The 27765-nt window shown below is 62.9% G+C and overlaps 6 protein-coding genes across 16 annotated transcripts in view; 3 read left to right on the top strand and 3 right to left on the bottom strand.

Moving 5' to 3' along the window:
* The window catches only part of acox3 (acyl-CoA oxidase 3, pristanoyl), a 68319-nt gene that overhangs the window by 17566 nt on the left and 22988 nt on the right, over positions 1-27765 (bottom strand). The window lies entirely within an intron of this gene.
* Positions 937-6467, bottom strand: mtm1 (myotubularin 1). 2 transcript variants are annotated; one of them, XM_088432713.1, is made up of 16 exons: positions 6203-6467; positions 5297-5372; positions 5147-5219; positions 4959-5053; positions 4770-4880; positions 4593-4694; positions 4314-4397; positions 4103-4252; positions 3838-4023; positions 3554-3736; positions 3311-3466; positions 3182-3229; positions 3010-3102; positions 2468-2581; positions 2228-2404; positions 937-2158 (listed from the first exon to the last, which is right to left on the bottom strand). In XM_088432713.1, exons 1-16 carry the CDS (start codon positions 6427-6429, stop codon positions 1970-1972), a joined length of 2064 nt encoding a protein of 687 aa, XP_088288839.1. In that variant the 5' UTR covers positions 6430-6467; the 3' UTR covers positions 937-1969. The 2 variants fall into 2 exon arrangements, with proteins under 2 accessions (XP_088288839.1, XP_088288848.1); XM_088432722.1 differs by having other exon boundaries at positions 937-2155.
* Positions 8519-15063, top strand: nat16 (N-acetyltransferase 16). Of its 2 annotated transcripts, XM_088432745.1 has the most exons (5): positions 8528-9004; positions 11987-12212; positions 12645-12869; positions 12930-13258; positions 13377-15063. In XM_088432745.1, the coding sequence occupies exons 1-5, from the start codon at positions 8694-8696 to the stop codon at positions 13603-13605; spliced, it is 1320 nt and encodes a 439-aa protein (XP_088288871.1). In that variant the 5' UTR covers positions 8528-8693; the 3' UTR covers positions 13606-15063. The 2 variants fall into 2 exon arrangements, with proteins under 2 accessions (XP_088288861.1, XP_088288871.1); XM_088432735.1 differs by having other exon boundaries at positions 8519-9004; positions 12645-13258.
* On the bottom strand, positions 17201-21480 carry LOC148428461 (uncharacterized). Its single transcript, XM_088408418.1, has 3 exons — positions 20885-21480; positions 19631-19850; positions 17201-19557 (listed from the first exon to the last, which is right to left on the bottom strand). The coding sequence occupies exons 2-3, from the start codon at positions 19811-19813 to the stop codon at positions 17371-17373; spliced, it is 2370 nt and encodes a 789-aa protein (XP_088264544.1). The 5' UTR covers positions 19814-19850; positions 20885-21480; the 3' UTR covers positions 17201-17370.
* LOC148428460 (uncharacterized) lies at positions 20825-22980 on the top strand. Its single transcript, XM_088408515.1, has 3 exons — positions 20825-21444; positions 21903-22299; positions 22366-22980. The coding sequence occupies exons 1-3, from the start codon at positions 21424-21426 to the stop codon at positions 22419-22421; spliced, it is 474 nt and encodes a 157-aa protein (XP_088264641.1). The 5' UTR covers positions 20825-21423; the 3' UTR covers positions 22422-22980.
* On the top strand, positions 23126-27498 carry LOC148428459 (uncharacterized). 8 transcript variants are annotated; one of them, XM_088408484.1, is made up of 13 exons: positions 23126-23302; positions 24093-24222; positions 24287-24343; positions 24519-24581; positions 24660-24707; positions 24842-24853; positions 24915-25004; positions 25084-25137; positions 25247-25339; positions 25405-25444; positions 25510-25555; positions 26335-26740; positions 26927-27498. In XM_088408484.1, the coding sequence occupies exons 2-13, from the start codon at positions 24100-24102 to the stop codon at positions 27401-27403; spliced, it is 1509 nt and encodes a 502-aa protein (XP_088264610.1). In that variant the 5' UTR covers positions 23126-23302; positions 24093-24099; the 3' UTR covers positions 27404-27498. The 8 variants fall into 8 exon arrangements, with proteins under 8 accessions (XP_088264610.1, XP_088264619.1, XP_088264580.1 ...); XM_088408493.1 differs by lacking the exon at positions 24519-24581 and having other exon boundaries at positions 23126-24222; XM_088408454.1 differs by having other exon boundaries at positions 24093-24343; positions 24519-24707; positions 24842-25137.

The raw sequence follows: 27765 nt of genomic DNA, 5'->3' as shown, positions 1-27765 counted from the left end.
GCGCGGGCGCGCCAGACGGACGTACGCCCGCGGCTTCCGGTCGCTCGCGGAGACAGGACGACCGGAAGGGCGAGGCGCACTTTGCGCCCCGCGCCTAAGGAGGCTTCCCCGCTTTCTCGGCTTCCGGCGGTCCCTTCGGCAGCGTCGGGACTACGCGGCGAGGTAAGCCGACGCCAACCAAAAAGTCCGTCGCGGCCGACGCGTACGGGGATGGAGTGGCGTTGGACGCGACGACGACTCGGGCCGGCCGCCCCGTCCGTTTTGGAAACGGAGCCGATTTGCGAAATGCGGTAAAGCGATTCGAGTACAAAAACGGGTCCTGTGTCTCGCCTTGAAAGTTTTCCCACAGAGATGAAATGATTTGTCCTGGTTTTTGCGATGAAAGGGACGGCGTGTAAGATTTGCGGCGCTTTTCATTAAAAAGGAATACAAGAAACGATTGTGCGAAGGAACGTGTTCTGAATGAGCAACGGTACGTTTGCGGTCTAGCCGCCTGCTTCTCCGGAGCCACGGACGACGCGGCGCCCGCCCGTAACGGAACCCTTCCGCGCGATCCCCGGGGGCCGGCCTTTTAGCGGATGCGGGACGAGCTCCGCGCGGACGGTTCGAGAGGAAGGCAAAAGTCACGCGACGGTAGCGGAAGGCGTTCCGTCGCGAGGACGGCGATATCGGAGCCTAACCGATAACGCCCTCGGGTCGGGAAGCCGGAGGGGGACGCGGCCGCCGTCCCTCCGCGGGGAGAGCCTGCGCTAAGCTAACGCGCTAACCGCAGCTCGCCCCTTCCCACGGGTCCCGGGAACGCGCTCGGCAGGCGCGGGATAAAGGCGCGACATCGCCGGTCCGGGGCGGATCCCCTTCGGCCGCCGGACGGCTTCGGCTTCCGGGGGCGGAGACGGCCCGGCCGCGTCGCGAGCCGCGCGACAGACACCTCACACGTCACTCTTAAATTAATTTAATCAAGGTTATTTACAGAAGCGAGCGCTTGCCGACAGGATCCCGAGGTCCTGTTCTTTTCTTCCCTTTTTCCCAGATCAAACGAGAGCAGCGAAGGAAGCAAAAGCCAAAGGGAAAAAAACGGCGCCTCGCCCCCCCACGAGTCAGATTTGACCCAAATACGTGATTGTGCGGTACGAGTCGAGCGCGCAGAGTAGCTTCGGACTCGGGCGGGCGGGCGCATCCTGATCCCGCCGCTGATAGAAAAGGTTCCGAGCCAATAAAAAGAAGATTCCCATCCGGAGTCCGGGTCACCCCGTGTTCGCGGCCCGCCTCTTCCGCCGGGAGAGCTCGATGAGCCCCGGGGCGGCCAAGTGAGGACGCGCGTGGGAAAGCGGGCGTGGCGGGTCGACGTCTTAAGGCCTTTTCCTTATTCCTGAGAGCCGCAAAGGTTTTCGTTTCGGGAGCTTCGTGACGACGACGCGCGGGGTTTGGTTTATTTTTTCAGTTTGTTGTAAAAACGGACTTCAAACGCGACTAAAACGTGACCGGTTCCCTTTGCGAGCTTTGCCCCCCGAGATCCGGTCAAAAACAATGTCAACAATGAGGGTCCCTCGCGGAGCCCGCGAGAGCCGTACCCTGTGGAGCCTACCCGGTCGACCTGACGGCGCGGGGGAATCAAGGCACAAATTGGGGCCGGGGGGGCCTTTTGGCGTTATTGCATCCGAGGACGGCGACGTTTTTCCCTCGCCGCGTCAAACGCGAGCGGGGAGGAAAAGCGCCGACATAAACGTGAGCATTAGCGGCGGCGTCCGCCAGGCCCCGGGAGAAGGGACGAGCCTCCCGGGGCCTCGCGTGCGGGAAGCGCCCGCCGGGCGTTTTTAGTGTCATGGGTCGGCACGTCGTTTGGACGCGCGTGTGCGTGCGTTCGAGCCCTTGGAACGAAAGCCAGCCTAAGGCTCGCTGGCCGCCGTATTGCATACGTGATCACCTGCTGAAGGGAAAAGGCAAAGTCCGGTCGGCGTCCGTCGCGGGCTCACAAGGGCGTGCGCAGGTGAGCGTACTGCTGCGGGGACGAGGCGGCCGAGGAAGAGGTGTCGGCGCCCCCGGCGCTGTTGGCCGGGCCCGGCGGGGAGGCGTCCGACAGCCGCAGCTCCTCCAGCTTCTTGATGTACTCGTCGCGGAGCGCCAGCAGCTCCAGGTAGCGCTGCTCCACCGGACTCTGCTGTCGCCGGCGCGCAAACCGCACGGCCGTCACGCAAACCGCGCGGCCGTGGCGCAAATCGGCGCCCACCTGCTGCCGGATGCGCGGGTTCCAGCGGATGTAGTAGGTGACCCAGAGCTCCAGGTGGCGCATGCTGGCCACCGGGTAGAGGACCCGGCCCGACTCGGGTGTGTAGAAGGGGTTCAGGTAGACGTCCGGCTCGCTGTTGACCAGCGACCACAGCGACACCGTCTTCTGCCGCAGGGCCTGCGCGGCCGGCAAAAGCTCCGTCAGCCCCGCCTCCCCCGCTTTCCCCGGCCCGAGGCTCACGTTTTGCTCGCGCGCGCTCTCGCAGTTGTAGAGGAAGGTCCCGAAGCGGCAGCTGTACAGGTGCTCCAGGACGGTCAGCAGGAAGCGCTCGTTGAACTCAAAGGCCGTGGGGAACTGCGGGGAGAGAGAGCCCTACTCGTTCGCCTGAAAAGCCGCGCCCGAAAATCCCACCGAGGACCCGCCCGATATTCGGGACGTTTCGGCGCGGGGCCAGACGCAAAGGAAACGGGACGGCTTGGGATCAAAGCGAGCGCCCGGGAGGAGGGTCGCGACGTGGGCCGGCTCCGTTTTGGGACCGGCCCTTTTAGAGGGCGCGATGTCACCGACCGAGCGCGCCGGGACTCTGCCGTCTCGGGCCGAAGACGAGAGCAAAACGGAACGGAGGAGCCCGTGGGCGCTTCGTACGCGTGCGTCTCTTCCCCCCAAAAAATCGGACTCGACGCGGAGGTCGCCGCGCTCTGGGCTCCACCGCTTTCGGCCGCGTGACAAAGGTGCCGCCCGCCCCCCGTCCTCTCCGAAAGGAGTCGGCCGAGGCCCGTTACCTGCTTGGTCATTTGCCACACGCAGTCCATGAACTGCACAAAGATGGGCGAGCGGTCTTGGTCGGCGTGGTTCTTGTCACCGTGACCTATCCTCTGCACGGACGCAGGCAGGCGGGCGGGTGTTAGTCGAGCCCGCTCGACATCGGCGGCGGCGACGGGAAGAGTTCCTTACGGACGCAAACTTGTGTCCGAAGCCGATCCACTCCTTCTCCACGAGCACCTGCCGGGACCGGCGCCTCGGGTCAGCGCGGGGCGGGGCGGGGCGGGGCGGGGCGGGAGCGGCGCCCACCCACCCACCCACCTGCAGTCCTTTGAGCGTGCGGTAGTGGCTGTCCAGCATCAGCATGGCCAGAGACGTCAGCTGGGCCGTCCTGTCCCAGCCGTCGCTGCAGTGGACCACCACCGAGTTGCCGCTCGAAACTTTGTCGGCCACTTGGATGGCGCCGGACAGCACCAGCTGCGCGGGCGCGCGCGCACAGTCAACTCACCGTCCCCGCCTCCAAAAAGTACAAATTGGGAAAAGGCGTTTGGAAAGCGGCAGCACCTTGATGTGTTCCAGCCAGTGCGTGGACTCCAGACTGGAGAGCCAATGGGATTCCTCCACGGTGGGGTACACGATGTCTTTGAGCTTCTTGAGGGACTCCCGCATGACGTGGATGTTGTGGATGTCCAGGAAGACCAGCTCGGCGTTGTGGTACTCGTCGCCTTCGTAGCCGCCTCCCGTGGCCTGCCGGGGGAGGGGAGGGGAGGGGAGGGGAGGGGAGGGGAGGGGAGGGGCCTGGGTGTCAAGCCGAGGCGTCGGGCGAGGCGAGCCCGGCGGCCGGCCACCTTGTTGGCCACGGCGTTGACGTTGGGGCGAGCGTCGTAAATGGTGAGCTTGGCCGTGTCGTTGGCGTCCCTGACCAGGTCCAGGTAGCGCTCGTCGTCCTTGCTCCTCTTGCCCGACATGCCCACCAGCGGCTGGCTGCAGCGCGCGATCACCGCCTGGTTCTCGCGGTGGATCCACGACAGGACCTGGAAGGCGCGGCGGGCTCTCAGCCCCTCGGCGGAAAAAAGGAAGCGAGGCGAGCCCCCCCCGCGTGCGTCCACTCACGGGGATGCGGCCTCTGGACCTGAAGGCGGCCACCCTCCTCAGGTCCTCCTCTTTAGATTTGAAGGGCACGGCCAGAACGGCGGGATACGTGTCGCACAGCTCGTAGTTCTTGTTGATGAAAGTAATGCGCCACTTGTTGTTGGGTAAGCCCTGAAAGACACGCGCGCGCCGTCAGGCCTCGGGCGCCGGCCCGCCGAAAGGGCCGGCCCACCTGCCGCCGCAGCTCCTCGACGGGCCTGTAGACGCTCCAGCCGTTCTCTTCGTACTTCTCCTGAGTCACGAACGCAAACAGGGGCTGGACGGGGGGCGCAAAAGAGGACGCAAATCACACCTAACGTGTCGACGCGCGCTGAAACGGGCTGGCTCTTTTTTCCCCCCACGGCTCAAACAAACCCTTCATATTCGGGGCCCTCCCAAAAAGAAAACAAGCCGGCAACCAATCGCGGCAAACCGCGGTGACCCGCGACCCGTTTACCGTACACGCGCTTACCAGGCCGTGCGAGACGGGGAAGGCGTGTTTGAAAAGCAGTTCGAAGATGTCCCGCCGGCTGTGGCCTTCCTGCTTGAGGGCAAACCTCAAGTTTCGCATGTCCTGAGGACGCAAAGGGCACGGGTGGGAAAAGCCGCGCGGAGCCCAACGGCGGGGGCGGCGCCGCGCCGCGCCGACCTTGCAGGTGATATCCAGGCCGTACGAGTTCTCTCCCCGACTGGACGCCCCGCCCATTTTCTCCACGCGGCCGATGGTGCCCAGGGGAACGTCCACCGTCGCGGCCACGTCCTGGGCGGAGAAAATACCAGCCCCGGCGGCGAAAAGTTGGCGGATAGCGGGGCCAACTTTGCCACCACGTGAGCTTACCGCATCCGAACTCTTGAAGTAGAGTCGGTAGTTTGTGATGAGCACTTTGCCTTTGACGGCGCCGCTGAACGGGCAGATGTAGATGATGTCCTTGTCTGCCGGGGGGAAAGGGGAGGTCAAAGGTAAAGGGCCCAGAACGGGAAGCGCCCGCACGCCCGCCCGCCTCGCCTCGCCTCGCCCCGCCCCACCTATGATTCTGTCCTCCCCGGGCAGCAGCGCGACGTCGGCCAACAACTCCATCTTCAGCGAATCTCGCGAGGCCTGCGGGGACAAACGCGCGCGCGTGCCTTTCACTGCCGGCTCCGCCGCCGGCCGCGCCCGCTCCGAATCTCACTCACGCCGGGGACGCGCGCGTCCAACACGCCGGAGTTGTAGACGGACACCGGCGAGGCCATGGTGGGCTTCTTCCGCAGGCTGCGGGACACGGGGAAAGAAGGCATCAGGGAGCCTTCTCCCACCTTTTCCATTTTGCGCGCGGCTGCGGCACGCCGGCGCAGAGCGAGACCCCGGGCCGCTTCACCTCATTCGGCGGCAATGACCAGAATTCGTTTTTTTTTTTTTTTAGGAAACGGTAGCCGGCGCCCTTGACTGGCGCTCATTTGAACATGAAGCCGAATGAGCGCCGCGGCGGCGACCGCCGGCCGGGGAACCGGGCCATACGTGCCGCGCACGCACGACGTACTTGAAATGTACGGAACGGAGAGCGATCTTTGGCCCCGTTTCCGCCCGGAAATCTACCGTACTCTTCTTGTATAGCCCGGTTTCCACCGAGAACACCTACTCTACTCCGCCGGACTCTTCTGTACCCGGGGTCGAGTAGAGCCGAGTACGGTAGAGAAGGTTTCTCCCTGGAAAGCGCAAATACGTTTCTCTGGGGAAACCGGTCGGGCGGAGCAGATCTCTCGGCGGAAACGCTTTTCGTTCGCGCAGACGTAGCGCATGATACATGAGGCTTCCAAAGGCGAACGCCAAAATTCGGCCGGCGCTCTCGGGGCGGCCTTTCCCGATGAAGCTCGGCGCCCGACGACGCGTCGGGGGAGACTTTTGCAGAAGAGCAGAAATGGTTTTACCCCAAGACACCCCGCCAAAAATATACTACTTCTGACACGCGTTCGTATTGTTTTCGACCGTAAAGATGTGTTAAACTCAGGCCAGAATAGAAACAGTCAAAAAGCGGCGTACAGGACAAGCGTAACCCATCAAAAAGCGGCGTGCGACACAAGCGCAAACAGTCCAGTTCCTACTGCGGGTCAAGTGAAATCCACGAGGCGAGGCCACTGAAGCGACTCGGCGGCACCAAAGGCTGAAGCGCAGGCCCAATCGTTCGAAGCTGGCGAAGGCAACCGCGCACGCGCGCTCCCCTATCGACGCCACGCTCGTCAAGTGGACCGACTCGCTCTGACGTTCGGCCAAACCCGGAGAAAGGACGCCGAGGCCGAAGAGTTGCGCGCCCCGGAAACGTCGCCGTCATAATTATAGCAACGACAACAAAGTGCGGCGCTCCCCCCCCCGCCCCGCGGCGCCGAGCAGGAGAGCACGGCGGCTCGCCTCCTTCGCCGCGACAGCTCGGCGGCTCGCCTCCTTCGCCGAGACGGGAAGGCCCCTTGCTCGCTCGTTTATGTGTTTGCGAGCGCGGAGCGAGGCCCGCGGTGAACTTTTCCCGAGCGGTTCCTCCCAGGCGGCGCAGGCGCAGGCGCAGGCGCAGGCGACGAGGACTCGAGCAGGAAATGGCCGAGGCCCGGGCGCCGAGCGGAGCCCGTTCCCAGCGAAACGCCGGCAGGTCGCTAGGCCCGAACGTCGGCCAAAGTGTTCCGAAGGCCCCCCGAGAAGCGGCCGAACGCGCGGACTCACCCGCGAAGCGCGATTCTCCCGTGGGCGGGGGGGGGGGGACGTCGAGCCGCTCGCTGGCCGCTCGCCGTTCGCCGCCGGGAACTTTCTTCTTCAGCCCACCGACGTCATGTGCCGGCCCGTCATGGCCGCCCATTGGCCGCTTGTCAGTGCCGGGGGACGCCGGGAAATGTAGTTTTCCCTCCGCCCCTCACGACCGGACGCGCCTATCGCCTCTGTAGCGTCGCGAATAGTCATCCGAAATCAACATACGAAGCTAAAAACTAGCCCCTTCCGGGCTTCGTCACGGACGGATTTATTTTTCTCGGATTTCACGGATTTCTTCCGGAGGAATGGGTCGAAAAAGACGCAAAGTCCAACGTTTGGGATCGTTTGACACTCCCGAGGTGCAACGCAGACGTCGAGCTCGAGTCGCTCGGCGGCCTCTTTGAATTCGACTCTAACGTTGGCGTTTTGACACGTCTTCCTTTTAGTCTCGTGCGTGGTCGAGTTTAAGTTGACAGAAAGGTTCTTGGCTTCGCCTTTGCGGTGGAAAGCGGAATTGCCGACTTTAAGTTGACAGAAAGGTTCTTGGCTTCGCCTTTGCGGTGGAAAGCGGAATTGCCGACTTTAAGTTGACAGAAAGGTTCTTGGCTTCGCCTTTGCGGTGGAAAGCGGAATTGCCGACAGGTGCTGATGGGAGTCGGAAACTTTGGAAAATGACTATCGACAACCTCTCTATTTCTAAATGGCGGAATGTTTTCCCCTTTTTTCTCCAGGTTCAAGTGTTGAGGATATTGATGCTCCTGCGTTCCATTCCAGATCATTTGACATTAATGATTCCAAATCAAGCGTCCCACCCGAGTCTTTTTACAGGTGAAAAGAAGTCATGCGGAGCCTTCTTTTCGTGGGGACTGCGCCGCAGCAGAAGTGGAAGGGAAAACACCCAAACCCCAATTTGGGGAACATCCCAAAGCGCGGGTGGGAGGGTTAGTTTCTTGCTAGTTATTGCTGACCGTTTTCTTCGGCATCAAACTGTTCAGGAGGTCAACACGCGTTCTTGTATGAATAATAACGGAGATTTTTTGGAAGTTACCTTTTTCACTTTGGGACTGACCTGTTTAAATCCTGTAAACGTTTGTCCGAAAGTCGATCGGTATTGCTTTTTTCAAAATTGGTTTAAAAGGATGCGGTCTTTATAACGATCGTCGCTGCGGTTAGCGCGTGGCACGATGACGCCCGGCCAGCAGAGCTATTTGAGCGGGTCGGAGCTTTAGCCGGGAGAGGCGCGCTTCGCCCGTGTTCAGCCCGCGCGGGAGAGGAGATGACCGGCGACCGGGAAGGCCGGACTCCCCGCTCGCAACGGCCCCCTATCTAGGCCGTCGCGTCCCCCCATAAATAGGCCGCCGCGTCCCCCTAAATAGGCCATCGCGTCAAAGGCCGGCGGGGAGAGCGCTAATCAAACCCAACGACTTTTCCCATCGCGCTCGGAGATGGGGCGTCCGCGGAAAGCGCCCGCGGGGACGTTTTGGAGCGTCGCCGGCCGCCGAAGAGGGCATCCGGGGGAAGGCCTTTGGCTTTGGGAGGGCTCGGCTTTCGGCGCTCAAAGGGCCGACGTCGGATTTCGTCGGAAGGGCGGTCAACCACAACGGTGTATTCTGAACCGCGCGCCGGGACGGATAACCCTAACCCTAACCCGAAAAAGGGGGGGGACCGGATCCGCGGCGGAGCGAGGGAAAGCGGGAAGACGAGGGACGGGGTCGGCGCCGAGTCGGAGCGTTTTGTCAGCCTTTGGCTTCGGTCGCTCCGAGAGGGGCCTCGTCTCCATGCCGCCGGCGCACGCTGGACAACGATGCGCATTCTTCCGTCTGGGAGGCTTTTCTTCTTCTCCGCGGATGCGCGGCGGGAATGTCAAGTTCCGAGCGTACGTATGGCCGGGCGCGAGAAAGGCCCCTTTCACGGCATTGTCAAGGGACGAGGATGGCTCCTCGCCATTGCGCGCGCACGCACGCGGGACGGCGCGAGCCATTATATGTCCCGACCCCCGGCGAGTCTGGCGGGCTCCTCCGGTTGGCCGGGCGCCCGCAACGGCCGGGGGCGGGGCTACGGCGTCACTCCCCGCCTCGTCATCAGCGGAAGCCGCTTCCGCCATCCGCGCGACCTACCTCCGGCATCCAAGGACGTCAGCCGCGCCGCGCCGAGCCGAGTCCCATCTTTCGGTAAGAGCCGCGGGGGTGGGGAGCGGGGAAGGGGCCGGCGTCTTGGCCGCGTCCTATTTGCCGAGCGCTCCGCCGGATTAGCGCGCGGTCGCGTCGGATGCTGTGGAATCCCCCCTCCCCCCTTCCCCCCGCCGACATCTTTGTGCGCGACCCGTTGCGGCCGCTCGCCGAGGATGCTGCCCGGGTCCCGCTTAGATGAGCCGGTGGCCGAGTGTCGGTCCTTCCCGCCCGCCCGCGCGCGCGGGCGGGGTGAAGGAAAAGGCCGGGAGCGGGAGGAAATCCTTTGCGGGTGCCGAAATTGCCGTTGTTTGGCACGCGTCCCGTTCGTCGTCGGGGGGCCCCCGTTTGCGCGGCGAGCGTCCCGGGGCTCCGACCCCCGCGCGCCAGACGGGCTTTCGCACCTCCCGTTGGCCGAGCCGTACGTCAAACGCGAAGGGAAGATGACCTTCGCGAGGACCGCGACTCGCAAAAAAATCCCTTTTCGAGGCCTCCCCCGATCTCAAAGTCAAAGCGCCGTTCCGGCCCAGAGGGGAAAAAGCGGCCCGGAAAAAACGGCTCGGCTCGGGTCGCCCAACCGCCACCTTGTCCAAATTCCGCGGTAAATCATCGGCTCCGTTTTGCCATACTTTGGCGTTTCCGACTACGTTCCGACGCGTGGCGTCGCTAGGCCGTGACTTCAAAGCAAACAAGCCCGCCATCGCATTCGCAACCTTTCGCGTGACTTTGACGTCGCCTTTACAGTCGATTTTCCATTGCGTACCGTGAAAATCGCGTTCACGTTTTCCAGTGGTTTGTGGTGAAAGTAATGCAACCCAAGACATTTATTTGACATAATACATTTATTGAGCGATTGCCGCACAAACAAACGGCACCCCCGGCTAGCTAAGCTAAAGCGGGCACCGGGTGGCCCGCTCCGCTCCAAGACGCGCGGCGCTTTTGAGCACCCGCCGAAGAATAGAAAAGAAAAGTTCAAATAACAGGAGGTCACGCTACAAGTAAAAAGCAAGGTTTTGCCCAGCTTGCTTTAGGAGATACATAATGCCATCTCGGGGGAATTTCAAAACGCCACTCTTGCATTTCCCGCCCTGCGACGCAGTCGGAGTGAGATTTTTGGTTACTTGAACGGAAAGGCACCCCTGAATGCTTTGCTCAACTGCGTGCAAGTGATTTATTCGTGCAGATCATATTTAAAAAGGATAATAACCCTTTGATAGCCAAGTCCACACATTGCTTTTGACTTTAGGCCCGCGCCCAGCGAGACGGCGTACGGTGCGCGATCCGGCTCGCGAGGCCCACGACCGACGTCGGCCCCCGAGCCGCGCCGGCCACCTTCGGCGAGGAGAATACTTTCCAGACCTGGCCTTTCTCAATAGTCGCCGCCGCATACCGACGCTCTGCCACTCGGTGGCTCCTCCTGGGCGCGCGTAGGCCTGCTGCCTATTCAGACGGCGCCGACACTTCCGGGTAAACGGCGGTGGAGACGTTTCCCAGGAAACCGCCAGCGCCGATTGCCGTTCCGCCGGGCTTGATTGAAATTCTATCGTCGTTCGGCGGTCCGTGGGTCCGTCGGCCCTGACCGCTCGCCTCGCCGGCGCCTCATGGCGATCCCGCAGGTCGATATCGACGGTTGCGCCAACCGGGCGCCGCAAACACGAGGCCTCGGGCGTACGCAGGTAAGGCCGGCCGCGCTCGAGAGCTCGCTGTGCGCAAAGTAAGGGCAGATCTTACATTGCAGGGGGGGCGGGACGCAAGACCTCGGACCCGGCCGGCCGTCTTTGGACTTGTAGGACATTGCGCTTTAGCGAGCGGATGCGCGTCGTTAAGTCCCCGGTGGCTTTTCGTTCCTAGATGATGTGCTTGAAAGCTACCAAATGTAAAGTCAATTGTGTACAACGGAATAGTTTGGGATTGCGGCGCGCTAACGTTATTTGCTAAAGTTGGTTGTGTGTGCGTGTCACTGGTTTGTTCCAAGTTTAGGGCTGCATGGCAGCGCTATGTGCAAGCGTTAGCAACGGCGCGGAATCTTTGGACGGGCCGAGGTCCGCCGCGACTCCTTTTCGGTGTCCGTGTTCTCAAGCGCCTTCAGGACGGGCACGGTGTGTTTTGTCTCACTTCCTGCAACCCTGCTGCAGATCTTTGGCCAGGCCGGATTGAAACGCAAAAGGCGATTCTTGTCTTGTCGGGTTGGGCGCCGGGACAAAAGAAGACGCGCGGTATCAGTCACTCATGACCCGGGCCCAACGGCGCCGCCGGCCTCGGAGCCCGAAATGAAGGACGGCTCTTTCCCGCCCCGTCGTATTTGGATACGGATTTCTCAAGCCGCCCGCCCGCCCGCGCCCGTATCCGAAGACGGTAAACCGAACGGCTCGGTCTTCCGCGACGTCAACGCAGCCCGAGCGCGCCGGGCCCAGAACGCGGGACGCGCTTTGGTCCCGGCGGCGGGCGCGTCCTCATTTCGTCGACTGGTTTCCCTCGAAGGCGGGGACACTGCGGCTCCCCCTTCCCCGAGGAGAGGGAACGGAGCCATTTATCGCCCGGGGCGAGGGCCCGCCCCCCGAATCCCGTCGGCAGATCTGGGAGCGGCGTTGGACCCGCCGATCGGGTCGGGACGCTCGGCGTGGCTCGCGGGGTCTTTCTTGTCGGGGCCCGATGCCATCGCATCGCCGCTACGCGCCGAAGCCTCTGCATCCGCGGGCGGACGGAAAGCTCGGCGGCGTGTCTTGCCGGTGCCTCCTGTTCGATCTCGTCCTGGAATTGAATCGCCTCATGTTTTAGAAAGTCATTAAATTCCCATCTCGCGGCTATTGTTTTAGTCTGCTCCGTTTGTTTTTCGGCCCGGTGGCCGGCCCCTCCGCGGTGGGTATCGGGGCTTCCCCTCCTTGTTTGCCCGGTCTTTGTCGAGGCGTCGAACGCGGGAGGCCTCGTCGTGAGTTGCGGTTGCCGCGCTGACACGCGGCGTCCAACGCGTTCCTCCCCTTGCAGTTGTTTGATGATGAAGATCGACGGCAGCCTGAACGCGCCGCAGCTGCCCGAGTCCTTGTCCCAGGCCGGCCTTCAGTTCAGCGTGGCCACCGAGGAGGACTTTGACGACATCATGGCCATGAGCCAGGACATCTACGGAGGCCTGGACTACCTGCCCACCAGGTACAGCAGCTGGCTGCAGGAAACCAACCGCACAGTCATCCTGGCACGCAAACAGGGAAAAGTGGTACGTCGCGCTCATCGGGCGTCGGGGCGGGCTCCGGGGCCGGCCGGGGCCGGCGGGCGGGCGCGGCGCTTCCCCGGCTCCTGTCCGTCTGGACGGCCGCGCTCAAACTTTGGGAATTCTCGACCCGGTCCCCCGTTTGGTTAAGCGAGAACGGGGAGCGCCGCATGTAGTCCTTCGCGACCGACCTCCCGACCGAGAGGCCGCGGATCCCATTTCGCGAGCGCGCCGAACCCCCCGCTCGCTCCCGATGCCGCGTCGCCACCGTAAAGCGCCGCGGACGTGAAGGTCTTACCATTTGAGCCCCGTGATGTGCGAATACATTTGGCCGGATCACTCACCTTTCCTTCGTGAAAAGGGATGCCTTTCGCCGGCTAACGGCGTCGACTCGAACAGCGTCCCCGGGTGAGAGCACTGTCGCCGCGTGGCCCACAGATCGCCCTGGAGTCGGTGTGCGTGATCGACGAAGGCGAGACCATGCTGGTGGAGGGCCTGCGCGTGGCCCCCCAGGAGAGGGGCAAGGGCGTGGCCGGAGTCCTGCTGCGCTTTTGCTCCGAGCTGGTCAAGTCCAAATACCCCGAGGTGAAAGTCAGCCGCCTGACCCGCGACGATCAGCTGGGTCCCAAGGACTTCCAGAAGTATCGCGTCATAACCAAGCAGGTACGGCGGCGGCGCCGGCCGAGCGCGTCCGTCCCGCCGACGCGGCTTTCCTCCGCGCAGGGCATCCTGCTGGTGCGTTTCCCAGCCGAGGACCTCGAGCGGCGGCTTTCGGACCTCGAAACCCGGCCGGCGTCCGCCCGCTTCCCGGGCGCTCGTCCGATCCGTCTGGACCAGGGCGCCGTCCGCCGGCTCTTTCTGACGAGCGACCTGATGCGGGGGGTCCTCCCCAACGCCACCATCATTCAAGACTGGCAGCCTTTCAAGCCCGTGCCCGGTAACCTGGACATCCTGATGAAGAAGGATATCGACTGGATGGTGGACGACGCCTCGAAGCCGAGCGTGGGAAGCCTGTGCACCTTCCCCTTTCGGGTCCCCATCGGAGAAGACTGGTGCGTAGCGTAGCTCGTCGTCACGGCAGCGCGGGCGGGAGCGCCGCGCCCGAGTGCGCCGGCTCGGCTCGGCCCGGCTCGACTCGACCCACTCGACGCGCGCTTCGTTTCCTTCCAGGTACTATCTGAACATCGACGTGTTCGGCAAAGACCTGGATCTGGTCCGCCAGCAGTTCTTGAGCCACCTGCGGCGCCACACGGCCACCCTGAAGGGTCACGTCATGTGCCAGGTGTTCCTGGACCCGGCCCTGTGGAAGCCCATGGCCGACTTTTGCCGCCACGCTCTCCGCGTGGAGCTGGTGAAGGAGTACGCCGAGCAATGCGTGGTGGAGTCTGACGTCATGTAGTCGAGAAGGAGGACGCCGGACCGGAGAGCCGGCCCGCTAACTCTACTAGATCTGAGTCTCCGGCCCCTCGTGTTGCGTTAAGCGCTATTTGGTGTTTTTTGTCTTGTCGCTGTTTGGTTTTGGTTTTGTTTTTTTTCTTTATTCGGAGCGGGCGGATGACTTTTTAGATCGTTTTCCTTTTTTTCCGGCCATATTTCAGACACGGTTCGGGTCGCGAGCCGCTCTTGGCACGCTACGGCGATGGCCCGGGTGGCATCTCCGAATCGGTGCAACAGGCACTTTCGATTTCCCTTCTGAGAAAATCGCAGCGCAGGACATGAAAATAGTTTTGGCCATCAGCCGCTTACGTAACGCAGTCGAAAAACAAGCCCGTTACCAATTGACCGTTTCGGCCCGGCGCGAAAAACGAAACAAATTGAAGCTGCGCGCCGCCGCCGACGTTCCAAACGCTTACCTTTACCTCAGGTGGGTTCTTTTGCAAGCGCCCCGACCACAATAATGGCATTCGGATGGCGACGAACGGAACCCCGCGTGAAGTGTCGCTCTTAAGTTGTAGAGCTTTAGTTTTAACCAAAGAAGGTCACGGATCATCTCAAGAGCTCACTCAAACATAAAGACGGGTTCCGGGCCCGTCCGCCGCCGAGATAAGCGGCTAGCCGTGAGGCGTTGCGATTTCCCGGGAGTGTCGTCGTCCGGGGAAAAAATCAAAACCCGAAACAAAACTAAGCACGAGTCCGTCCGCTACCCTCTTCACCCCTCGCCGTTCGTTGGTGCAAGTAGTCGTCGAAAATACTTTTCTAACCCTTGGTGGGAACACCGCCCTCAGCACAAAGGCGTCACGTCGCATGCAAACACGGATACTTTTTCTACACCCGGACAGAAGTTTGCCCGGTGGAATAATGTCACGCAGCCGCTACCAGTACGAGCCGGACTCTGTCTAGAAGCAAGCCATTGCGTCGTCATGCACTTTAGGAGTCGGTGGCAATAAGGTCCCCTTCAACTCGTCGGGCAGCCCGGTCCCAAAGAAACAAGCCCGGGACCGCGCGGAGACTTGTGCGCCTGCGTCGTGCGGAAAGGTTACATGCAGTTTATTTTTGGAAGCCCGTTTTTAACGCGGTCGTACCGCATAGCAGACCGGCAAAGTCGCGTTCGAAGGCGGACCCGTGTTTCCGACGCGCGGTAGGAAACGTAGCGTACCGTAGAACCGCGTCTCGTCTGGATCGCGCCCCGGGAGCGCTTCATTCCTCATTCCGGCGTTTGTCAAAGCGACGGGCGCGTCCGCGTCGTCCCGCAATACGACGACGCAAGCGTCCGCCTTTCCGCGCCGCTCAAATTAAGCATCGCTTCGGTCTGATAGAGTCATGTATTTTTGATAGCCTGATGGACCTATATTTGGATTCCGGTTCGTGTTCAGACCCGCCGTCTTGAAATAAACAAAACCCTGTCCGATCCTTTTCAGCGTGCCGCAGAATCTGACTTTGTTTCGCTTTTGAAACCTTGACGCAGCTTCAGAGACGTAAACCGACGCGTCTCCCATCGGTGGCTCGCGCGTATATGTGTATAGCCCCGCTATACTGTCCGCGCACGCACAGGAATCCCGGGGAGGCGTGTTCCCCGACGAGTGCAGCAGGGAAGCGATCCTATCCTACTCCAGGGTGGTAGGTTTGGCTTGCGCCCCTTTGGACCGGCTGCCGGGCGGGCGGGCGGGCGGGCGGGCGGGCGTCATCTCCTCAGGCACGCTCGAGTAGAGGACGAAACTGAGTTGCAAGTACGATTGCCCCGTGACCCCGCCGTTCGGAACCGTGTCTCTTTTGCATGTACGAAGTCGAGACCGTAACCGTCTCGTCCGGCGTACGCCGGTACCGGCGGCTCCATCTACGTGACCCCGACCCCGGTGAGGGAGAAGGACGAGGAGAGTCAACGCACCCTACTGTAGAAACACGGTCCGGACTTGCGGCGGCCAGTGCGCGACGTCAGGGAAAAAGGACGACGAGGAGCAACGCAGCCCAACGTGTTGCATGCATCGGAGATTCGCTACTCGTACGCCGCCGGGATGGCTGCTACTGGTCGGACTGGAAAAGCAGAGATACGGGGTGGGAGATAAGCGGTTCAGTGGCTTCGTCATCGGGGAACCTCCGACCGGAAAGCGAGCGCTCGAGTTCCCTTGGATATTGTCGGGGATGACGCAGTGTAGAAGCGAAAAGGAATGGGTATGCGTATTCGAAGCCGGAACTGCTGGGATCTACACAGGGGCGGCGCTGGAGGACAGACTGAAAATGTACAGGTCTGTCGAGACACACGCGCCCCCGCCTCCTCGCGCTTCTTTCCGACGTCGAATGGATGACCTGCGCTCCGGGTAAGGAAACGCGGTCAAGTTTGAAGCCCGCGAGCGCTTTGGCGCTCAAAGCTCTGCCCTTGGCACCGCGGGCAGAGCCCCGACTCGGACGGACCCATTTTCCGCCCCTTGCCTGACTGCCGGCAAAGATGCGGGTGCGCCACTCAAGAGTTCCAGGTGTTGCCGGTGCTGTCTCACCTGTCGCGGAGGCGTTCTACGCGGCTACTCTCAGACGTTTGGACCGGCTTATAAGATCAGTGATGAACACCGAGCTCAAAGGCGCAAACTCCGATCGAATGAGACACTGGGCAAAAGAGCGTTGTTGGGGTGTTCACAGATTTATTGGCTAAATCTAACGTACATTTTTTTCTGTACCGACACGCAAGCACTTAAGCGCCCGACTACACGTCGGTGCTACAGAGTGGTTTTGGTCAGTCGCGCACAGAGCGGCTCTTGGGACTTGTGTTCGAAGAGCATGAAACGGGAGCCCTTTTCACACCTGCCTCGAAAGCCGGCAAATTTGCCAGCCCCTAAGGTCAAAGCCAGGCGGGGCGGGGCGGGGCGTCGGGCCAGAAGACCACTCAATCCATTCCGTCTGATGGCGCAAAGCCTGCCATGGCCGTGTTATACCGCTCGGGCTGGAGGGCTACTTGGCCGGCGCGCGCTTTGTTAAAACAGCAGGTGTCAAAGGTGCCGGAAACGCGTCGGGATCATCGGCCGTATTTCAGGCCCGCCGGGTGAGCTCCGCAGCAAGCGGCGGGGCCTCCACCTCGGCGGCCGTTTCAGCATCCCGCTTCCACCAACGGGCAGGTCGGAAACAGCGGCCAGAAATGTACGGTAGGCGTGGTCGCGACCCAGAGGACGGGCGCCGGTTCCCCTCGGCTGCGGTCCGACTGACGCGTAAGCCGCCGGCGACAGACGAGGACGCCGCGAGCGCGGAGTTGATCGCGGCCGCCCCCCCGACGTCAGTCCCGTCGGTGCCAATCACGCGGCATCTGGGACCGGCGCGCGCGCGGCCCCCGGCTAGCCAACGCGGTGCGCCGTCCGTGTACCTAAGGGAGACGGGACCGCTTTTTCTCCCGGCCGGAGTTGCCGGAGCGCTTTACCGAGCCCATTTACAAAAGATCGCGAGCGGTCGGGACGAAGGCCGGGAGCTCCCGTACCTTTGCCGCCTCCTCGTGTAGAATGCGGCATCGGCATGCGGCAGACCGGACGAGCGGGATTTCTGCGGACCGTAGTGAAAAAAATCAACCACCTTGCTTTGCTGTACATTTTATGCAAAGAAATAAATAGGAGCAGCAGTGAAAGTCTACGGCCCGGTCCCCATAAAAGAGGGACCCGTATCCGATATTCCAGCGGCAGCGCCTTCCCCCGCCTCTCGTGGCCAACGAGTCCCGGTCGCCTCCGGCCGCCTCCGGCCGCCTCCGGCTCTACTTCCACATGGACGTGACTTTTTTCAAAATGGACTTGATGGCCGGTTCCGCGGCTTTGCCCTCCGAGCCCGTGCTGTCGCCGGCACCGGGCGTGCAGTGGCACTCCAAAAGACCCGGCAGAATCTTCCTGGCGCGCCTCATTTTCCACCTCTTCCACAGCGACTTCCTCTTGGGGTCCAGTCCCTCCGGGGGCGTGGTTTTAAGACCCCCCTCCGATAAACACCTCCTGGTTATTCTCTCTTCCAGTAGCTGGTAGCTGCTGAAAGAAGCGATGGAGGTGGAGCCGCTACTAGCCAACGACGGCACGTCGATCTCCCGCTGGTCCTCGTCGGCCAGCTCGCGTGAGACGTCGGCGCTCTCCAGGGATTGGGAGGAGCCTCTTTCGGGGACGTAGACGCGGACGGCGTCGCACAGGCCCTGCCTGAGGGAGTTTTCTAATTTTTTGGAAAACTCCTCCCTGAAAATGTTCTCAAAAATGCTGTAGATGTTTTGCTCGGATCCGTCCTCCTCCGACCGGAGTGGATTTATTTCGCCGTCCTGCTCTTCGTCCGTCTCGGCGACTTGCAGTCGATTCTCCCGAAGCGACGACGCGCGCGAGGCTCGGTTGTCTTTGAGGATATCTGGCGTGAAATTGCCGGATTTTGCCTGTTCGGGAGCGGCGGGATCGCGCCATCCCGCCATCCCGGGATCCAAAAAGGGAGTGGAAATCACCGAAGAGGATTCCGCGTCGTAGAAGCAGAACTCTTCGGCCGCCGCCTCGCCCGAGACGCCCGCGGCTTTCGGAGCGGCGGTGTCGGCGAGGCGCGAAGGAGCCTCAGAGGAACCGAGGAGCGCGCTGTCGCCTAAGCCGGCCGAAAGCTCGGAGTCCACCTCGGCGGCGCTCGCTTCCTCCTCCTCCTCCTCCTCCTCCTCGCGCTCGCCTTCCTCCACCTCCACCCCGTCCTCCCCGCCGCCGTCCTTCTTGTCCAAAATACGGCGAGGGGCAGCTCCCTCAGCGTTTCTCTCATTCTTTCCTTTACCCCGCTTGCCCTTCTTCCTGCCGGAGCGGTACTTCCACATGGATCTCACTTTTTTCGCGATGGACCTGCCGGCCGTTCGCGTCACCCTGCTCGCGGTGACGACAGGATGCATGACGTGGCAGATGATGTTTTTGGCCTTCTCGATCATGGGAGACGACCGAGCGGGGGAGGGGACCGGGGAGACGCCAAAGAGTCTGGCGGTGGACCAGGCCTCCATGGGGCAGCCCGCTTTCGCCGCCTCTTCTTCAGAGGAGTCCGGACTCGACGTCCTGTCGTCTGGCTCCCGCCCGCCCGCCGGCGATCCCGTCGCCGCGGCGCGGGCCTTCGTCGCTCGAGCTCCCGCCTTCCCCGGGGCGGAGGCGGCGGGAGCGGGAACGGACGAACCCGCCGACGCGAGCGAGGGGCCCGACGCGGACTCGCCCATCCTGTCCAGGACGGCCGAAGAGGAAGCCGAGGAATTGGTCTCGGCCGTCTCCTCCAATATGGGGGAGAGCCTGGGGGTCAGCTGGACGTCAAATTGCAAGTTGCACAGTTCCTCCATGACGGCCTGGTCGAACTTTGCCGGGCCGGCGCGGTTTTCCTCTTTCCTGCCGCTCCTGACCTTGCTCGGGGGGGACGAGGAGGCCGCGGAAGCCTCGTCCGGCGCCGGCAACGGCCTCCGCCCCGACTCCCTGGGCGAGAGGCCCGGATGGGCCCGGCGCGCCCCCGGCTCCGAGCCCTCGGCCGGCGCGGGCTCTTGCTCGTCCTGGTCGTTCCGCGCCAACATTCTGATGACGGCTTTGCTGGCGGAGTCCAGGGTGTCGACGACGGGCTGTATGACGTGGCTGATCATGTTCATGGCCCTGCCTATGATGGGAGAGGCGCGGGACGAGCCGCCGTCGTCTTCGTTGGCGGCCTCGGCCTCCTGGAGCTCCCTGGGGTTCTCGGCGGACGTGAGGCGCTCCGAGAAGAAATCCCTCAGGTACTGCTTGATTTTCTGCTGGGTCGCCAGGCCGTAGGACGACTCGTCGATGTACGAGTGCGACGCGGAGCGCTCCTCGGCGTCCCACAGGGCGATGAGCTGCCTCATCTTGGCGATGTCCGCGATGCTCTTCTCCACGATGCTCTTGATGATGCGGTTGATCTTGTCGTCCTTCTCTTTGGACTTCAGGCTCGGCGTCCCGTTCTGGCGGACGGAGGCTTCTTTAAGGAATGCCGCCGCCGCCGCGCCGCCGCGCGCGCGCGCTTTCGCTCGTTACCTCGTCGATTTCCGAAGCGCCCGCGCAGTCGCCGAACATCCCCCGCCGGACGAAAAAGTCTTTGAGGCATTTCTGAGTGTTGAGAAGGTCGAAAATGCCGAACGGCGACGGGTGGAGCGCGCCGTCGCACATTTGGTTCTTCTCCGTGACTTTTCTCAGATGAGCTTTGTTCAAAGTCGACATCCTGCGCCGCCTGCCGTGGGGATCGGATCCTTGTGGACTTTCAGAGGACAAACACAAACCTTTACTTGGGCCTCTTTGATTTGAGCCGCGCAAAGGGCATCAGAAGCATGACATCGGCGCGTCCTGTCACCGAGGCGTGACATCGACGCCTTTTTAGTCATCAAAGCGCGGCGACTCATAAGGTGGACGGGCGCTCGGCCCCGGACCGGCCGCGCGGCAGGCCGTATCCATCTCGCGCGGCTTTTCGGCCGGTATTTGGCCCGGGATCGGTTTAGCATTCGCGTACGGCTGATACTTTTGGACGCATATTTATCCGCCTGAGGTTGACGGAAAATGCGCTCATGGCTCACTGGGGACCAGTCACGACGCGCGACGGCGCACCCGACGTCTTTAGCTAGCACGCCCCGGCATTTTCCCCCTCCCGTTCAGTGACGGTAAAACCCCAAGCGATAATGGCATCGTGGCGTGGCGTCGGGTCAGAGACGGAGGCGCGGGTCCAATAAATATGGCGGCCGGGTTCATTTCAACAAAACGTGAGGCCAGTTCTACTCGGCCGACAGAGGATTGGGAATTAAATATTACATTCTATATACATTGAGATTATATTCCATGTATGATAAAAACGGGGAGACTAGAAAGCCCTACAAAAGAAAAGCCTATTACTGGTCCAAGTCAGAGGTTACTGCAGAATGTGATGAAGAGAATATCAAAGAAAATGGGGGCGTTAACGTCAACAGAAAGATATCGGTCACCCGCGGTCCTCTCTTTCCGCAAGGGAAAACTCAGCCCCCCCCCAAGCGTTTCTGGAACGGAACCCCGGTGCCGCGTTGACGCTACTGTGAGGCGTGAAACAATACCGCCCCCCCCAAATCACGAAATGACCGCAGGATTCAGGCAAAGCAGTCGAGCACCGACGAAAGCAAGCCATGGGGCCGCGCTCTAAAAGTCACGTGAGCGTTTTCAGCCAATCGGCGTGCGTAGCCGCGAGAGGCGGCAAGATGTGACGTTGTCCGAACCTCGCTTCTAGCCGTCGGCTCGATTGAGGCCGGCTGACTAAAACGACGAACTTACACGTTATCGCGTAATGTTTTCGCAGAAAGTTGTCGTTCGGCGTGCGAGCCGCGGCGAAAATAATCCAAGTCTTTGGGTGACGTCTGTGCTCACGTGACCACGGGCAGCCGACGTTGCGTTCAGGTGAAATCGGTTCGACGGCCGCCGCGGCAGCCGCCGGGTCGCTTCCATTTGAAATGGGCGTTCCCGACGGCCGGACTCTGGCCGTTCCCGCGCAGCCGCCCTCGCTTCCCAGTCCTCGCCTTCATCTAAACTCAAAGCGCCGGCGGTCGACGCGGACGGGCAAATTTCCGGGCTGCAGCGAAGGCATCGGGGCCATCGGGGCCATCGTGGCCGTGTCTCCTTTGCACGGGCCACTAGTCGTCTCGGTTCGGTCGAGGCGAGGCGAGGCGAGGCGAGGCTAGCCCCTCACCCTTCGCTCGGACTTTGGAGAGCAGCCCCGACCGACCGCCGCCGAGCGCTACTCGGCCGTCGATGCGAGCCTTGGCGTTAGCATTAGCGTTAGCGTTAGCTTAGCGTTCGCCCGGCCTCCCTCGGACATGACTTCGGCTTCCACCAAAGTAAGTGAGGCTTCGTTTTCACCGGCATAAAACTCCCGGAGGCGGGCTGGGCTGGGCTGGGCTGGGCTGGGCGGGGCGGGGCGGGGCGGGGCGGGGCGACGGGGACTCCGGTAGCCATGGCGACGGCGCTCCCAAGACCCGGCTCTCCTCCTGTCGTCCCTGGCGACAGACGCGCCGTTCCGCGGCGATTTGGCCCCCACTCAAGGCCTTCACACGCAATTTGTTCAGGAATTGCGCATTTTCGAGTTTGATGTGCTTTTTCCCTCCTGCCGATCTCAAAAAGGATGCGGTTATAGGTAAACAAGTTTTAAGCTAATAATCTTATTCGGGGTGGCCGCGGCAAGAGGGGGGCCACGTGTTTTCTCTTTCCCGGGGGGCGGGGCAAGCAAAATGTCATGGAGAAGCACGGGTCGGGAACGGAACCGGCGCCCCGCCTTTGATCTCCGTTCCGCCGGCAGGTGGGAGAAATCTTCTCGGCGGCCGGCGCCGCTTTCAGCCGGCTGGGAGAACTGACCATGCGGCTGCACCCCGAGGCCAACGCCAACCCCGGCGGGTGCGCGTCGCCGCCGTTTAAAGGCGGGCCGGGCGCCCCCGCCCGCACCGCGGCCGGCGGCGCTCGGGCCAAGAGCCCGCTCCGGCGCAAGGCCGAGGACGCCGCCCGCCGCGCCTCGTCCCAGGGGCTCCCCGCCAAGGCCAAGAAGCGCAAGGCGGCGGGCGAGCGCCGCCCCGCCAAAGCCGGCCGGGGCGCCGGCCCGGGCGCCGCCCGCTCCGACGTGGCCCCGGACGACTCGGACGTCGAGCCGGCCGGCGCGGAGGGCCCGCCGTCCCCGTCCGAGAAGCTCAACTTCCATCGCGGTGATTGACGGCGCCCGACGCGGGGGCGGGCTCGGGAAAGCTGACTTTGCTCCTCGGTCTTGACAGATGCGCTCCGGCTGGACCCCGGCCTCGCGGGCGACCTCCCTCTGCTGTCGCGCTGACGCTGCGCTCTTCCGGCGTGACCCTTTTGCCCGGAGGGGGAAATGCCGCAGGACGCCGCGCCCCCCCCCCCCTCGCCGAGCCCGACGGACAACGCTCCCCCCTTTACCGACCGGGGAGGCGCCGCGTCGGCCACCCGGCGTGCTTTCCGCGCTGGAATTGCTAGTCGGCGGCGGCCGTCTGACCTTGGGCCGCGTGCAAGATACTGGCCAGCGGGAGGCGCAGACGCGACAGGGCCGCTTTGAACCGACCCGGCCGCCTTTCCCCGGCCGCCTTTCCCCGGCCGCCTTTCCCCGGCCGCCTTTCCCCGGCCGCCTTTCCCCGGCCGCCTTTCCCCGGCCGCCTTTCCCCGGCCGCCTTTCGCCTTTCGCCTTTCGCCAGTGCCGTGTCGGATGGATGGCACGTCAGCGCCCCCTGCCGGCGAGCGCGCCCGTCCCGTAGTCGATGCCGCGCTTACTGTCAGCGTTCAGGCGGCGTTCGCGAGCAAAGAAACACTTGCATTTGCGCAACGATGACATCGCTTTGGGTGCGGGTGTCAATAAAGCGGAGCGAGGCTGGCAATAGGTTGCAGTGCTTTATTACGCGGTTGCAGTCGCTTGAGATCGCGCGAGCTAGTTTTGCCGAAGCGATTCTTTGAGAAGCAGAAAAAGGAAAAGAAAACCCCTAACCCTAACCCTCTCCGAGGCGCAGGTGGGACTTTTCCGCCCCCTGGCGGCGGCTGCCCTCCTTGCGCTCCGTGGGCCGTTGGCGATGAAAAGGTGAAAGGCGGAGATAAAAAGAAAACAAGAAGAAGGGAGCGGGCGAGCTCGGCTTTCACCCAAACCGGTTGGCCGCCTTTTGTCCGCTTTGCGCCTTTCTTTCCTCCGGCCTCCCTCGGCGACAGGTGAGCGCCGCGCTCAATCGCGATCTTGTCTTCGCCTCGAGTTCGCCTTTCGCTCCGCTTCGTCCGAAGGGCCGATCTTGCCGACGAGCTTTCGGCGACGTAAACGCGAAGAGTCGCTAAAAGAAGGCCCGCGAGCGTGCCGACGCCGACCTTCACTTTTGAGGGCCGGCCGGATTGCGCAATCCGCGCTCACCCAAAACAAACTTGGGTTTGCCGGAGTGAGTAGAAGCTAATGGGCGCTCACGAGCCATTGCGGCTCACGTTGTCCCCGCGTCTGGACCTCGGAGAAAGAGAAGGGGACCTCGGAGAAAGAGAAGGGGACCTCGGGGAAAGAGAAGGGACGTCGGAGAAAGAGAAGGGACGTCGGTAGTCACGCGTTCTCCGAAAGCCTCGTCAAAAATCAACACAAACACATTGTGGCATTCTGATTGTCAAAGGACACTCTACTAAAGCTCCAATTGTCTTAGTGCAGGATGCCCTCCTCGAAGCAGAAAGCGTTTTCATTGTGTGTGTGTGTGTGTCGGGGGGGTGAATATTTCGGGCGATTCCTGACAATCCACGCCCCTTAAACGCCGAAAGACACGTCGAAAGACACGTGGAGCCGTGGCCTACCTTCTACGACAAATGTTTTGTTGATTTTGGTTGAACGCCGGGAGAATTTACCACTATTTGAGTTTCCCAAGTGTGTCTTGACTTCTCCGACGGGAAACCTTTGAGGACGGGTTCCCTAAAAAAGGGAATATCAAAGGTGAAAAGTCTGGCCGACCTGAAACGGACCAACGCGTTTCAGCGTCGACATGCTCGGAAAAGGCGAGCCTGCGCCGGCCCCGCCGCTGCCGCCGAGGCCCGGCCAGCGGGACGAGGGAGCCCCGGGCGACCCGGGGGCCCCGGGCGGCTCGGACCCCGACGGCGAGTTCGAGGTGCGTCCGCCGGCTTCTCGCGCCGAGCGCAATAATCCAAGGCGAGCGGCGCGCGTCTTTGCAGAGAACCCGGGCCGTGGGCGTCGTGCGCAGGGTGGACCCCTTCCAGACCCGCCCTCAGGTACGCTCCGTCACCCCGCCGCAAACGGGGCTTTTCCGGCCGCCGACTCGCCCCGTCCGCGAGCCGACCCCGCCGCGTCGCTTCTGTCCGCCATCCTTTTGACGGGCAAACGACTGTCTTCCGAAATGCTCGTTTTTCGACTGGCTCGGCTCGCGCCTCGCGTTTGCGCTCGTAGAAGCCCGGAACGCTCGCGAGCGTCGTGCAGAAGGTCAACCCGTTCGAGTCCGGGCGGACCAAGGTCAAGGATCGGCCTTTGATTCCAACTCTGCTTTTGCGCTCGCTTCGCCGCTGACCCGCTGTCGCCCGGCCTTCTCAGCCCGACGGCCCGACCGACGGCGGCCGGCCGCCCCGCGACCCTGCGCAGGTTGCGCCTCTCGCCTTTTTGAAATCCGGTGGCGGTGGCGGTGGCGGAGGCGGGCGAAGGTCAAGCGTCTTCTGGGCCGCCGCCAACCCAAGCCCTGATCGGAGAAACCTTTGCTTTGCCCCCCCCGGGACCAGGCCGAGAGAGGCGTAAGCCGGCGGGGACGCCGCGCCCTCTCGGCGGCCCCGACGATACGGCCTGTTTTTTCAGCTCGGGGTTTCGTCGGAGCGTCCCGGCGAGCCGGACGGGGGCGGCGAGCCGGACGGGGGCGCCGGCCAGCGGCCCGAAAAAACAAAGAAGGTTTGACGGGGCCGCGGCGGGGCGTGGCCCGGGAAAGCGCGGAGCACCCATCCCGCTCTCCCTCCGCTCTGTCCGCCAGACCCTCCCAATCAAAAGAATGCTTCCGGCGGCGTTCTTCGGCCCCGGCGACAAGGTGCTTACGTTCGCTCGGCTAAGTTTTCAGCCCGGTCGCACGTAGCCCGCGTGTTTTCCGAAGCTGGCGGCAAGTAGCGCGTGGGTGTTTGAAACCTGCCGTCCCGAAGCCACGCGGCGAGCAGGAGGTGGAGGTGCGGACCCTGGAAATGGTGGACGCGCCCGCCGCGCCGGACCGCGCCAGCGACCCGGAACCTCTGGAGGTATTTCCTCTCTTCTGGCAATGCGCGTCAGTTCCGCGTTGGCAAAGGGGAACCCTCTCCCCTAGGACCAAGGCGGACTGCTGGCGTGGTGGCGGACGGTTGAGGGTACGTAGGGGCGGGCGGGCCGGCCGGCGCGGGCCGCTCACACTGCTGCTGCGCGTCCGCCTCAGGCTGGAGCGAGTGGAACCAGAGCACCCGGCGGCGCCCGTCCCAAGAGTAAGTTGCTGACTTCTTCCGCCGACGCCACGTCGCACATGCTAGCGCACCTTCCGAGTAGCCGCTTGGCTCCGCCTGCGTCAACAACACAATATTCTCGAGGGCTTCTCTCGTGACGCTTCTCTTGTGACGCTTTGCCACAGCGGAAACGGCGGGCGCGCGTGGACCCGACAGAGGCCGAACGCAAAGTAACAAACGAGGAGGAAATTTCAAAAACAAAAGGGGCGCGTAACCCGCGACCGGGAAAAGAGAATAAATCAAATCAAAACCCGACGGGGGCGGAACCGGCAGGACGGCGACGTCGAAAGTTGCGCCAAAAACAAGTAACAAAATAGGGCGCTCGAAAAACGGGCTCGAGGGGAGAAAAAGTACCGACAAAAGGAGGCGCGGAAAATACTCGCGAGGCAAAGCGATAACCGAGGGAAACAACTAGGAGACGGACAAGTAAATCCGCTACGAAGAAACTCGGAAAAATCTCGAGAAGTAAGAGACGCGGACGCGACGGAGGTTCCGAGAATAATCGGCCGCCGCCGCCGCCCTGCTCCGGCCGCGCTAAATAGATGATGGAATTGAGAAGAGGCGCGCAGCCGGTGGTTCCACCCCTTACTGGGACAGGCCTGTGCGGCGGGAAGACAAAGCCCCGCGAGGGGGGGACGTGGCAGGTCGTGACAACGCCACAGACTAAGCAAAGGAAGACGGGCGCTAAGCCGCCGCGCGGAAAGCAATACGATCCGGGGCAGAATCAAATAGTAAACGGCGGCGGACCGTCTGGGCGGCAGGGTGACGGAGGAAGCGGCGGACCGGGTGTTCATGGCGGCGCAGCTCTTCGTGAGCCTGTTGAACCGGCGCGGCGCCTCGCTGCGGCGGCGCGCGCTGGCGCTGCTGGCCCTGGCCGACGGCGCCGACCACTTCCACAAGAAGACGGTGTCGGCCGGCGTGGGCGGGGGCGCGGCCGGCTCGCTCACCGCCATCGCCGGGCTGGTCCTGGCGCCCTTCACGGCCGGGACCTCGCTCATCGTCACGGCGGTGGGCGTCGGCGTGGCCACGGCCGGCGGCGCGGTCTCCGCCTCCGCCAACATCGCCGACGCCGCGCATTCCAAGACGGACCGCGAGAAGGTGGAGAAGATGATCCGGGACTACCAGGAGGAGATGAGCGACATCAAGGACTGCCTGCGGTTCCTACAGGTCGGTCGGGGGACGTCGACTTTTCGCAATTTGCGCCGGCCGTCCTTCATTCGCTTTCTTCGCCCGGCGAGCTTTTGTCTTAAAACCGCGACGGATCGGACCCGGCCCACGGACGGGATTCCATCGGGCGCCGGGGCCGGGCCGGTACGGAGCGGACTCAAAAGGCCGCGCTTTCTTTCCCGCCAGGAAGGGATGGAGACGCTGGAGGAGCGGGACTTTGAGCGCTACGCCGAGAGCGTCTCCCAGAAGCACATGAACCAGAACGTCAAGCACGTGATCAAGGAGGGCGGGCGGGCCGGCAAGGCTTTGGTCGTCAACGCCGAGAGCCTGATCGGCACCGTCCGGGTTCTCGGCGCGGCCGGGGGCGCCGCCAAAGCCGCCCGGGCCGTGAGCGTCACCGCCGGGGTCATGTCGGGACTCTTCCTGGCGCTGGACGTCTTCTTCTTGGCCAAGGACTCGGCGGAGCTGCGCAAGGGCGCCAAGACGGAGTTCGCCGCCAGGATCCGAGAGGTTTGCCAGGAGTTGCGGGACGGGCTCCTGGAGCTCGAGCGCATCAAGGAGGAGCTGCAGAAGACCGTGGACGGCGCCCGGGTGGAGGAAGAGGACGAGGACGACGGCCGCGCGGGCTCGGAGCCGGGGAAACCGGGCGCGCCGGAGGGGTGACCCGGGCCGGGCCGGGCCGGGCCGGCCATGTCCTGTTGCTCCTTTTCCATTGTGAGTCGCTTGCAATAAATGGCTCGGTCGGGCCGTTTTCCCTCCGTTGTCACGGTTACATCACGGGCCCGTCGGGGCGACCGGACGGAAATGACGGCCGTCGGGGCGTCGGAGCCCTTGGCGGCGTTCGGAAACGCGCCCGGCTGGGGAACGGCCCGACGGCGGCCTTTCCCCGTCCGGGGCCGGAACGCCTTTGTCGGCATACGGGCGAATCGGGAACGCCGCCCCCGGACGGCGCCGACAAATCCAGAAAGATTGGCAAATAAAAGCCGCGGTTCGCCGTCGGCCTTCGGAGGGGCGGAAGCGCCGGC

Source organism: Hippichthys cyanospilos, chromosome 1 (assembly GCF_059441005.1).
Source record: "Hippichthys cyanospilos isolate Australia breed blue-spotted pipefish chromosome 1, RoL_Hcya_1.0, whole genome shotgun sequence".
Lineage (NCBI taxonomy): Eukaryota > Metazoa > Chordata > Actinopteri > Syngnathiformes > Syngnathidae > Hippichthys > Hippichthys cyanospilos.
The sequence above is the reverse complement of the archived record's forward strand: the minus strand, read 5'-3'. Positions and strand labels throughout refer to the sequence as shown.

Excerpts from the sequence above, each read along its gene's own strand:
- mtm1 (XM_088432713.1), bottom strand. The coding sequence starts at position 6,429 with ATGACGGCGACGTTTCCGGGGCGCGCAACTCTTCGGCCTCGGCGTCCT. Across the intron at positions 3,737-3,837 it reads TCAACGCCGTGGCCAACAAG|GCCACGGGAGGCGGCTACGA; the intron begins GTGGCCGGCCGC and ends CTCCCCCGGCAG. Across the intron at positions 3,230-3,310 it reads GCACGCTCAAAGGACTGCAG|GTGCTCGTGGAGAAGGAGTG; the intron begins GTGGGTGGGTGG and ends CGGTCCCGGCAG.
- LOC148428461 (XM_088408418.1), bottom strand. The coding sequence starts at position 19,813 with ATGTCGACTTTGAACAAAGCTCATCTGAGAAAAGTCACGGAGAAGAAC. Across the intron at positions 19,558-19,630 it reads GCGCTTCGGAAATCGACGAG|AACGGGACGCCGAGCCTGAA; the intron begins GTAACGAGCGAA and ends TCCGTCCGCCAG.
- LOC148428460 (XM_088408515.1), top strand. The coding sequence starts at position 21,424 with ATGACTTCGGCTTCCACCAAA. Across the intron at positions 21,445-21,902 it reads TGACTTCGGCTTCCACCAAA|GTGGGAGAAATCTTCTCGGC; the intron begins GTAAGTGAGGCT and ends TTCCGCCGGCAG. Across the intron at positions 22,300-22,365 it reads GAAGCTCAACTTCCATCGCG|ATGCGCTCCGGCTGGACCCC; the intron begins GTGATTGACGGC and ends CGGTCTTGACAG.
- nat16 (XM_088432735.1), top strand. The coding sequence starts at position 8,694 with ATGTCAAGTTCCGAGCGTACGTATGGCCGGGCGCGAGAAAGGCCCCTT. Across the intron at positions 9,005-11,986 it reads GAGCCGAGTCCCATCTTTCG|TTGTTTGATGATGAAGATCG; the intron begins GTAAGAGCCGCG and ends CTCCCCTTGCAG. Across the intron at positions 13,259-13,376 it reads GTCCCCATCGGAGAAGACTG|GTACTATCTGAACATCGACG; the intron begins GTGCGTAGCGTA and ends GTTTCCTTCCAG.
- LOC148428459 (XM_088408454.1), top strand. The coding sequence starts at position 24,100 with ATGCTCGGAAAAGGCGAGCCTGCGCCGGCCCCGCCGCTGCCGCCGAGG. Across the intron at positions 24,708-24,841 it reads CGCCCCGCGACCCTGCGCAG|GCCGAGAGAGGCGTAAGCCG; the intron begins GTTGCGCCTCTC and ends CCCCGGGACCAG. Across the intron at positions 25,340-25,404 it reads GCGACCCGGAACCTCTGGAG|GACCAAGGCGGACTGCTGGC; the intron begins GTATTTCCTCTC and ends CCTCTCCCCTAG.